This window comes from Monopterus albus, unplaced genomic scaffold (assembly GCF_001952655.1).
Source record: "Monopterus albus unplaced genomic scaffold, M_albus_1.0 scaffold88.1, whole genome shotgun sequence".
NCBI classification, from domain to species: Eukaryota; Metazoa; Chordata; class Actinopteri; order Synbranchiformes; family Synbranchidae; genus Monopterus; species Monopterus albus.
The window spans coordinates 56,826-68,768 of record NW_018127968.1 but is presented as its reverse complement, the minus strand read 5'-3'; the positions used below and the strand labels follow the sequence as shown (position 1 = coordinate 68,768).

General features: G+C 40.3%; 1 protein-coding gene across 1 annotated transcript in view; it reads left to right on the top strand.

The window, feature by feature from the left end:
• The first annotated feature begins 9,384 nt into the window (after window positions 1-9,384).
• The window catches only part of LOC109964379 (putative nuclease HARBI1), a 5,093-nt gene continuing 2,534 nt past the window's right edge, over window positions 9,385-11,943 (top strand). Inside the window, 5 exon segments of the mRNA XM_020607657.1 lie at window positions 9,385-9,622; window positions 9,625-9,813; window positions 9,924-10,036; window positions 10,118-10,229; window positions 10,330-10,691. Coding sequence (XP_020463313.1) covers window positions 9,385-9,622; window positions 9,625-9,813; window positions 9,924-10,036; window positions 10,118-10,229; window positions 10,330-10,691 — 1,014 coding nt within the window.

Here is an 11,943-nt window from a genome sequence, read left to right as displayed (position 1 = left end):
ATTGTTCTGACTGAAGTCAACAAAACAGGAGCATGCATGTGGAAACACAACATACAGCAAGGTCAGTGATACTGTACTAGCTAAATCAAACATAATCAGTGAGATAAGGATCTGACCAGGTTTGATGTTTGCGCATATATTTTTGTAATGAGCAAACTGACAAAAAAAAAAAATCACATCCAAGGTCCAAAGCCCCTGAACCAAAACTGAAATTTGGCAGCTTTTCTCCCTAATAGGTGTCAGATATCCACATTTCAATGATCAAATACTTATGTTATGCCAAAGCTGATCTCTGTTTCTATGCCTCACACATACTGTACAACATCTTTTTGTTTCTATCTCCTTCCATCTCGCTGATTCCACACACGCATACTCATATGAAGAGCCACTGAGTCAAAGATGATCAGAGAGCACGAGTTAACTCACCCTAAAAATGCCACAACACACGTTGAGTAGCTTTTTACATGGCCTGATATTACCATATTCATGTCTCATTCATAACAGACAAACTGATCCAAAGTTTGAGCTGTTTCAAAAGGTCATCCTCAGGACCACTGAGGTCAACCTAACTCATGAAAGCTAACGATCATGGGAAACTGCAGTTCTTGGCTTGACTGGAGCACAACTTCACTGACAGGTTCTCTTGGAGGATGTTTGTAAAATGGCCGACCACTGATACCACAGTAAAGAGCAGCACTCGGTGACTGTGCCGTACATCATGGGCCAAGGACGTGGCAAGCATAACATGACCAATGATCTGAACCAGGGAGGAGGCACTGAGAGAGCAGTGGAAGAGTGTGGCCTTTACTCTGGGTTTGGAGTAAGAGAGAGTTGTGTGTGTGTGTGTGTGTGTGTGTGTGTGTGTGTGTGTGTGTGTGTGTGTGTGTGTGTGTGAGGCAGAGCAGTCAGAGCTTATGTGTTTAGTAGTTTGAATTGGTTTGATTACATTTGAAGATAGCAATCAGGTCCATTCTAGTCACTGTTTTATTGTGTTTGATATCCAATGAGCATCCAGATGGAGGAACTCAACACGCATAGCCGGCTAATGTACACACAGACACGCACACATGGTGGAGAGGAATCTCAGGCAGGGCACAGTCTCACTGACATATTCTGTGAGCTCTCATGTTTTCTCTCACACTTTGAATGTAATGCTAGCAGTGCAGGTGTGTAAAGAAAAACTATCCTGATACCATCAGCTGCTAAGTCTCCCCATCTCTCATCACTTCCCTTGCCTTATGTCACACTGCCTGTTTGTTTGTCTATTTGTGTTAGTGCTGATATTTATCAAGTTTTGGAGGCAAGTGGCAAGTAAACACATTGGGAAATGCTCTGTCACTGGATGGGAAGGAGTGAGCATGTGTGTCTGTGAGTGATTGTGGTGGGGAGGTACAGCTTACACATACACACATGCAAATGTTTGACCCGATGCCGTGGAAACGACCGATGTTTGGTCCTGATAGTTTCTCTCTCTCTTTAATTGTGGGGAAATGGGTTTCAGATGTTACTGTGCGACTGATCACTTTGGGCCCCGCTCGGCCCCGTCATGTCCTCCCAAACCACATCAAGAAGCCCAGTGCTGATGTGGGACGATAGCAGCCCAGAGAGGGAGGCCCACTGTGGGGCTGAAAAGCTCCTCTGGGTGCCCTTGCAATAATAAGATCCACATTAGCAGTAGCCGTGTGATCTGTCTGCTAAGTTAGGCAGTATTGCTGCCTACTGTGTGATCTGTGATGCTGCTGCAAAAAAACAACACACCAGGCTTTTCAGCTGCAGTTTGTAGAGTGTATATTGTCTCAGATGGAGGTGGCAGGAGAAATCTACAGTACAGAGCTATATTTCAGGATCTGTTGGGTTATTTATTGCTTTGGACAAGGACATACTGTATTTTAACCACAGAGGAGCTCCAAGACCTGAGATTATACTGTAAATGTTATTGTAAGTGTCCACTGTTTGCACATTTAAATTTGTGGTGACAGCCAATTAAGACAAAAACTATAAAACGACATTTAAAACTTTATAAGTGTAATCAACTAATGACAACTGTCCTTCTCAGCACCTGTTGAAGAGATGGTACAGCAGATAACTGTGGGTGTAACAGCTCTATGTTTCAGTAAAAGAGACTTTTGGTTGTTTTGGTTTGTTTTCCTTGGGTGACTCCTTACCCCTGGGTGAAGACTCTGGGAATTCACATGGGAGAATGCAAAAGCTGATGTCATGTATTCTTTAAGAGCAGGGAAGATGCAATGCTGCCCTCTGTTGTTGTGTAAGACAAGAATGCTGCCTAACATAATTACTTTTTGTAAAACTATAACTGCTGTTTAAAAAGTGGATTAATTGCTCTTTTTACAGTTTTCAAAATATGCTATATCTTTTAGTAATTGCTTTGCATGCCTTCATTTGTAAAATCAAAATATTTTGCCTCTTGAGGTTGAGGTAATGCAGCACTTGATGTCTTAAGTGTTAGTTTCATGTACAGCAATTTCCCTGGTCAGGGATTTGAATCTGTACACCTATTTTGGAAATGGAGGAAGTACTCAGATTCTTTATTTAAGTAAAAGTAGCAATACAACATAAATAATTACACGTCAAAGTCCAGTCTTACTTAAATCAGAAGTGCTATCAGCAAAGTCTCAAAAGTATGATTAATCAGTATGAAGAAAAGGGCCTCCTTGATTGCTAGTGTTAGGATTTGTATTGAATTTAGGACCCAAATGCAAGGTCAGAGCAAGAGATAAGAGGCTTTAGTCAAAACAAGAACACTTACATAAAAGTGCACACTATGGCTAGAGCTTAATAATGCACATATAAAGAAAAACTAACGGCCAGGCAAAGAAAAAATTAGAAACTAACAAGAAAAGTACAGCATATGACATGTCTCTCTAAAAGACTACTCTCTGAATAGTGAGCAAAACAAAACACAACAAAGAAACTGAAGACGGGAGAGCAAATACACAAAAGCAAAATGATGAGCTAAGCACAGAAGGAAAACAACGTCTCCTCACAGGTAGGCAAGGGCAGCAGTATATGACCATGAAGCAGGTGCACTCCTTTAACCAGAGGACACACTACAGTCAACGTATATCTTAGGATAAATGTTCTGACCATTCCTGGGGCTCCTGGGAGATGTGGCTCTTCAAGTGTGGTCTGAATTCATTGTCTGGCCCATGGGTCTCCTTCCACTTAGAGCCATGGATCATGGAGCCCCTCAGGAGACAATTCTGACTCCTGACTTCAATCTTACTACATATTATCTCTTTCTTTCTAAAGACCTGGTTTTACAGATTGCCACAAGTTCAGTTGCACTTTATATCTCTGTAATCAAAGGAAAAGCAATCTTTCAAAATAACACTAAAAACAACAACTCCTGCATGCATTCTACTGAAAACCATGCATCGCTCCTCAGTTGATCCCAATCATAACAGATTAGACCCCAGTGAAGTTATCAGAGGGGCCTAAGGATGATACTTTTTACACTAGAGTTACCTTATTACTTTAGTTAGGTGTGTGTGTATGTTCATCTCTACATGTGTTTTGTACTAATGTGATGGTGCGATGGAAAGAAAGGCAAGGACAGAGATATGAGGGGGAGGGGATGTCAGATAGCCACCAGTTGATAGAAATGCATCAGCCAGCTGGCCAGCAGCTGCAGAGCTGTGGAGCTCTCCCTGATCTCTGGCTCAGAGAAAATACAACAGCCAGAGGCTAAAGAGGGCCTGAAAAAAGGCTTATTTGCACTGAAGCTTGCTGGGCGTTGTGTTTTGTTGCAGTTACAATAGATATTTACAGTGTTTTCTTTGTCTGTATTTTAACAGTTTGCAATAGAAGAGCTGATGGTTTACTGGTTTGTGAGTTGGTCTCACACCTGCAACTTTGCAAACATGCTACTTTGTGTGGTAAGCCCTTAACGAATCTACGAGTACAATACGAAATAGAATTGAATTTTAGCCAATGATATTTGCATAAATACAGTGCAAAATGTTCTCTTTTGTTCTGTTTGATATCCTGTAAAAGTTACAAAGAAATTCCACTGAAACTGGGACAGGTCACAGTGCCTCTGCCCTGTGGGCATGATAAGCCCACAGGCGAAAACATAAAACATCTGTTGCCAATATTCTGTGATCCTTCCAAGAGGAGCAATAGCAGTTTACTTCAAGAAGGTCCTCATCACTTTAGTCTCTCCTGGCATACGGTCTCTCTCTGTCCTCCTCCTGCTCTCCTTCAGTAGCTCCTATTGAGCATCAAAGCCTCCACAGTCACTTCCTATGGAGCAGGAATCTCTCTACTGTGTAAACAGTGCTCCAGTCTTGTCCAACTGAGAAACAGATTGGATTTGAACTTGCATATGAACCTCAACATCTATCCTGTATCATTCAGCCAAAGGAAAATAAAGGTGTAGGTGGGAGGAGGTTTATTCTGTTTGGTAGCTTATTTACTTTCATAAGCAAAACCAAAGCATTAATGGAGACAACTGTTTAAAAAACAAAATATCTAGTATAAAAACTTTAACCTTTTGCTCCATGAGAACCATACATACAGTTCATTTTAAATAAATGTTTTGTTAATGAATCATACCAGAAAACAGTTTAGAAATCTGTGAATCACTTCCACTTGTTGTTGTTGTTATTCTCACTTCATTTTTGAAAATAAAAATGGCCTTTTAGAGGACAAGATGAAAACTGGAGGAGAGAAGGGTTTATTTTGGAAGAACAAAGAGGGTTTGGTAAGACCAGACAGCATGCTGTCAAAGGCAGGGGTTGATGACAAGCAGAGAGCATGAGAGACAGAACGAGAGAGAGACACTGTGGGTGTGTTTAAATGTATTGTGGTTGTGTTCCTGCCATGGTTTTATTGACAGTACATTAGCATTCTTATGATGTGTACATTTCGTCTGGTGAGGACCGGACACTGAGGATGAACTCCATCTGTCAATGTACATTTTTTGTGCACACACTTACTGTACACTAAGCACACAGGTATGCGCACATGTCTGTATACACATTCACACAACCTCTTATCCTAATAAAACATTGCTTAACAACCAAACAAGGGCGCAGCCTGGTGGGCGTGGAAGGTAATAAGATCAGCAAATCACAGAATCTGCAGATCATGAAGTGTTTTTTTTTTAACTTATGTTTTATTATATTTATATCCACTCTCTAATATTCCCCTTACACTTCTACATAAAGGTTTTCCTACATGTTTGACAGTATTGATCAAATATCAGGCCATATTCAGTTAGATTTTTGAGTCATTTTTATTTTGTGTGTGAATATTTTCTGTGTGTGTGTGCATATGAGTGACAAATTGCATCGTGCATGTCCCCATCTGCCTTTTGGCTGCTCTAGATAAGAAGATCAAAACATCTGAATTCTTAGCGTCCCATGTTATAATTATAGCAGTGAGCTACAACAGCACAAGGCAGAACTGCAGGCTGGTTTTATATGAGGGGAAAGATCTACATCCACCCTGATTGTGTGTGTGTGTGTGTGTGTGTGTGTGTGTGTGTGAAGAAGACCGAGATCATTGCCTTTGATCGCCTGGCTCTGTTTGATTGAGTAGGTGCAGCACTAAAGCTTAGTTTTGATAATGCTGTTTTTGTCATTTATTACATAATTCAATAGGAGGCACCAGGTGAGGTTGTTTGACACCAGATGTTGCTTTTGTGCTGTTACAAGTTACATGCGGCTGAACAGGGTGTCCACATCATAAGCTTTGTTAGCTACTGCTTCAAAGCTGGTATCAGTAATGGTTATTCATGGACAAATTAATATAGGTAACAGCTCAAACATGCAAATCTAGCAGAAAGAAAGAAACTGAACAAATGCAATTCATGATTAGAGATGCTCACCAGAATAACATTTCATTTCAGTTTGCTCAAAGGGCACCATGATGGAGCAGCAATTAGCGCTGATGTCTTACAGAAAAAAGGTTCTGGGTTTGAGCCCAGGCCGACCCGATGCCTTTCTGTGTGGAGTTTCCATGTTTTCTCTGTGCCTGCGTGGGTTCTCTCCGGGTGCTCCGGCTTCCTTCGTTAAAAGCAGAGTTGTTCACAATTACCTCTTGTCCGTGTTTTGTCACAGCAAAATTAAGCAGCAGCCCATTGATTTCTAGAATTTTCAGAATATGACTTTCTACTATACATTAAACCACCACTCCTTATACAAACGTAGGTTTTTAAATCTATGTACAGTATGAACACAATATTTCACTATAAATTAAAGAACACACAATTGCAATATATTATGTATTCAAAAGTTTGCTTTAATATAAATTTAACTTAAAATGTAAGTGCAGGTTTAATGTATGTCAAAAAGTACAATGGACTTCAGTATCATTAAGTGATTCAGATTCATTATCATTAGTGTTAAGCAGAATCAAAGCTGTAGATGGTGGAAGTGAAGCTAATATTAATTACTATATATACACACTAACAATTTCCTACACAACACATCATACAGTATGTTATAAAATCATGTTTCATCTCTAAAAATCTATCTTCAAACTCTCAACTAGTTTTTTTTAACTTGTATATATGTATATTCATTTTTGTCTCTTTTTTTAAACTTGTGGTTCTGTTCTGTTTTTTATTATTGTGCACATCAGTGGGCCATTGGGTTGGAGTCAAATTTGTATTTTGTATGGATGGATGTATTGTATTTTTGGTAGTACTCAGTGATAAATTTTATGCTTATGCAACTATAGCTTTCAGAAGAGTTAAAATTTTATTTGTATAGCGCCAAATCCCAAAAAGTCATGTCAGGACACTTTACAAAGTAAGGTCTAGACCTTACTGTTATCAATATTATTACATAGGGAAAACCCAACAAATCCCCCTGAGCAAGCACTTTGTGACAGTGGGGAGGAAAAACTCCCTTTAACGGAAGAAACCTCCGGCAGACTCAATCTCTTGGTGGGCGGCTTTCTGCCTCGACCGATTGGGGTGAGTGGATAGAGGAGAGACAAAAGAAGAAAAGCAACAAGACAAAGCACTGGTCAGGTTGATGTGACTGGTGACTGCTCATCAGAAATGTAGAGCTCCAGAGCCAGGGCAACCTGCAGAAAGGTGCAGGGAGAGAGAGAGAGAGAGAGAGAGAGAGCACACACTACAGGAGAGAGGAGACACAAAGTTAGTGACATGTAATGGTGTCGAGGAGAGGAGAGGAGAGGAGAGGAGAGGAGAGGAGAGAAACTCAAAGCATCATGGGGCCCCCAGCTGTCAGGCTTGAGGCGTAAGGCTGCCGAGGAGCGACGGTGAACTCAATTATAAAGCCAGACGAGTGAAAGTAAAACACCATCTCTTTAATCAGAGACAGTGACAATGAACAAAAAATCGTGCAAGACACGGTTTAAACATGAAACGCATGTACAGGTCAATAATACAGTCCAGGGTTAGAACCAGCAAACATACATCCAATTCTGCACAAAACAGTAGAAGTTATCAGAACTTAAATAAATATACTCTGTACACAAAAAGGTGTCAAAAATATGTACAGAATATAACAAGAGCAAAGAACAACAATATAAAATATTAAGAATAATATACAAATAAAACAGAATAAATATTCTAAATAGCACAAATCCTTCATCACACTCAAGAAAATCTTATTACACTGCACTGAAAACAGAAAACAAACTAAAACTGACCTTTCTGGCCTTCCTTGATGCAAAATCATCAATAATGTCATCATGCAAAATCTGCTCCCCTATTGAGTGATTGATACTGATGTCACTGATGACATGGATACCGTAATCATACAGAATGTAGTTGCATACCTTTATCTTTTGCTTGTTTCTCCTCTTCTTTTCTCTTTTTCCTAAATTGGGCACCTGACTGCTTTGACGTTTTTCTCTCCATAGCTCTTTTTTTTTTGCAATCGACAATCACCAGATTTCCCATCCTCCAACACTGTCACTCACAACCAGAAGTCAAGGCTAAACCAATTCACCTTGTATTACCTATTTTTATTAGCCATTTCACACAATCTGGGAAAAAAACATGCAAATTATAGGTCTGTGTTTCTAATATTATGAATAAAACATGCATTATTTGGAAGAAAGTCAAGGTGTCACTGACTTAGTTTAGCCTACTAAGGTGAAGTAGAACAACCTAGCAGCTGCTCGGTGGGAGTCAGCTACCTAAATAGGGGTGAAAACAGGTGCAAACAATCAGAAGCAGGTGAAAACAATGAGTGCTGATTAAAGTAAAAAGTCCAAAACTGAGGTGAAACAAAAACAGGAAGTAATGTCAAAATAAAAGAACGGAAACGGGCAGGACAGAATCATGACACCAGCAGTCTAGGCCTATAACTAAGGGAAGGCTCAGGGTCACCTGATCCAGGTCTAACTATAAGTTTTATCAAAAAGGAAAGTTTTAAATCTACTCTTAAACGTAGAGAGACTCTTTATGATCTATGAATTGTCCATTCATTGTTAACAGTCCTGCCTTGTCATGGCTGGGTAAATATACTAATATCAGGCAAATGTGCATGTGTGTGTGTGCACTGCTATCAGCAACTCCATGGCCGTGCAGCTGCAGACAAGACGGGAGGCAGGTCTTTTACAAGTCTGTAACATTCATAGTGAGCCTCCCATTAGCGTGTGTGAGGGCATGTTTGTGTGTGTGTCTGTTTGTATGATCCCACCTGCCTCACTCTAGATTGTATTTTGTCTCCACCTGCCCATGCTAATCCCTCCCACTGGCTTTGACAGACGTCTTTGATAAGACGTGACATCCGATACCTTTACTACTGTTTGATCTGCACAACACACGAAGGCAAACCCCTGTCTGAATGCTCTCAAAAGGCAGATCAAAACTGAATTATTTTTATTCATCTTTAACATACACAACTTTGTTTTTAGTTTTTTTTACTCTGTTTGAGCCAACAATGATTCACCACTTTTTAGCCTGGTGTCGCCGTGACTTTGTCCACATCACTGTGTATGTTTAATGGGTGTGTTCAATAAAGACACAAAAGATCAGGACTGTTTGTTTTATCAGCTTAGAAATATTGTTTGTTGATATTTGAGACTTTGGTGAAGATCAGGGGCCTATTTCAAGAAGGCGGTTTTGTCGAAACTCAGAGTTTGTTAACCCCGAAATGAGGGAAACTCTGAGTTTTCAGTTTCAGAAACGAAGGTAACTTAAACCCGTGAAAGCGGGGTAAGTTAAACCCGTTTCACAAAGAGAGGTAATCTAAACTCAGAGTCAGTTACTACGGCAACTTACTCTGTGAACCTAACCTGCTGGGGAGCAGGTTTTGTTCGGGAAACTCAGTTTCCTCCGGGTCTCCGCCCTTTTTTAAAGTGAAAGGTGTTTAATACCTCATTTAATCCTTCAGTGCATTCATAGATTGCACACGTTTCCGTCATGCAGAGACCAAAATGGCGTGTCCATTCATAGAGGATCCTGTAGATGAGGACGCTGTATTAATTTTCAGGGAATTGCATTTACGTCGGGAGAGGATATTGAGGCCACGAGTTGATTTTTTGTCATATCCCCATGTATTTTTATTTGAGCGGTACCGTTTTTCTAGAGCGTCCATAACATATATCCATACTCTTATCCACCCATACATCAGACACATCACCCATCGTGGCCGTGCTCTTACATCCGAGCAGATGCGTTACGATTTGTTGCAAACGGCAGTTTTCTTTATAACATTGGGGATGCAGAGCACATTAGTAAGGCCACTGTATGTAGAATAGTTCGGAAAGTGTGCCTCACCCTCAAGCGCTTTCTGTTATTTTTTGTTGTGTTTCCTGGGCACAAACCCCTCAGAGCCATTAAAGAGGAGTTTCACAGGATTGCAGGTTAGTGGTATTGAATTCGTTTCAGTAAGGCTAATCTGAAAAGTGATGATCAGTTAATAACATCTTGCTGTGACCTCTGGAAATAAACTAATAATTAGAATCCCCTTCAGGATTTCCAAATGTGGTTGGATGCATTGATGGAACACATATTCCCCTCAATGCACCTTCTGAAAATGAAGGGGACTATGTCAACAGGAGGTCCATCCACAGTATTAATGTGCAGGTACACTGACTACTCTTTCTAATGGTCAAAGACTACATCACAATACTGTACCTGACATGTATCATTTTCTGCACCGCCAAGATCATATGTGATGCTGCACATATTATCACGAACGTGGAGGCCAAGTGGCCCGGCTCTGTTCATGACTCACGAATATATCGTGAGTCAACCCTAAGTAACAGGCTGCAATGTGGTAAGTACATGTATGCCCTATACACTTATTTCAATGCATGCACTACACACTTACAGGAGCACTTCTATGCAGCACTAAAGTGATGTGAACTTTCTTATAGGAGAGATTGATGGCCTTCTGCTAGGAGATAGGGGTTACCCATGCCAGCACACACTAATGACCCCTTACCCAGAACCTGAAGCAGGCCCCCAGCAGCGCTTTAATGTGGCAAACTGCAGAACAAGAGCCCGGGTGGAAATGACCATAGGCCTGTTGAAAGCACGTTTTCATTGCCTACGTCACCTCAGGGTAACACCTGAGAGGGCCTGTGACATTATTGTGGCATGTGTTGTTCTCCACAATATTGCAATTATTAGAGGGGAGCAACACCCTGCCCTACAAATACAAGACCCTGAGGACGACCCCATCCACCCTGCAGATAACCAGGATGGAAGGGCAGTCAGAGATTGGATAGAATATGCCGTAATGTCTTCTTGGATTAAATCAACAACCACCACCATCACCACCGATGAAAGACAGAAACGGAATAAATGCAAATCATAATTTATTTTGGTTTCTTCATTTCCTACAAATACAAAAGCAATTGTTAGGTTTCACAATTCATTCAATAATTCATACAATTCACCTGTAACTATACACTCACCTCTAGCTTTTGTTTGAGAATTTCAATTTCTAGATCTGTCTTTTCAATCTGGCGGTCCAAGTATAACATTTCTTTGTTATTTTTTTCTATTTTGTTAATAAGATGTATTCTATACAACTCCTTAACTGGTAACTGTAAATACAGAAGATTTAGTTACATGACATAGTTCCTCATTAATTTTACAAATTGAAACTCTGGCATTTACTGAACATCACTGAACTGTGTTCATCTGCGCAGCAGCATTTGACGGACCCTCCTCCTGCTGTTCTTCCACACTCTGGGGCAGAGGGGAGATAATAATGTCAGTATACTTGGAGATAGATTTACATCCTTTAGGCTACTTCACACAAACACTGGCACTCCGAATGTGTAGATCATTTGATGTGTATACACTGTATTAATATTACCTCTGTAGACCTCTCTGTGGCAGACATAGTTTCATTATCCTCATAGTCCTATGAAGACGAGCATTTGGTTAGAGTACACTTTATAATACTACCTATCATAATTTAAGCTTTATTTAGTAGGATACTTACAACAGCCTGGGGTTCTGCTGTGACAGGAGGCTCCAAAAGGCAGATATTACCATCAGAATCTGTTAAAACCAACAAAAAACCCAACCCAGAGTGTAATAAATGGATATATCAAAAGTAGCCTATTTAAAAAATAAAATATATAGGTAGGACTCTTACATGTAATGAATGCACTTGTATCCTGGGGAGTGACTGGTTCTGATGAACTCCCTCCAGGAATTCCCTCAGCCACTGGTTTTCCAGTGTTCAGGCTGAGGGCCATCTCCTCTTCATGTGTCAGTGGTGGTGGTGCAGGTCCTCCACCAGTTTTTTTTTTTACCCTCTGCCTTCTTTCTGTTGGCTGAGTAGAAGTCAAATGATTTAACTGTGTGAAAACATTACACCCATGTTGAAAATGGTGCTGCACTGCTATACTCTGCATGCCATTTAGTTATTAATGGAATCAAATGTTTGTAGAGTCAGGTAGTCTACACCCATGATATGATCAAGCCTTACCTGTTTGAATTATGTTTTTATATTTCATTTTTAGCTGCTGCCA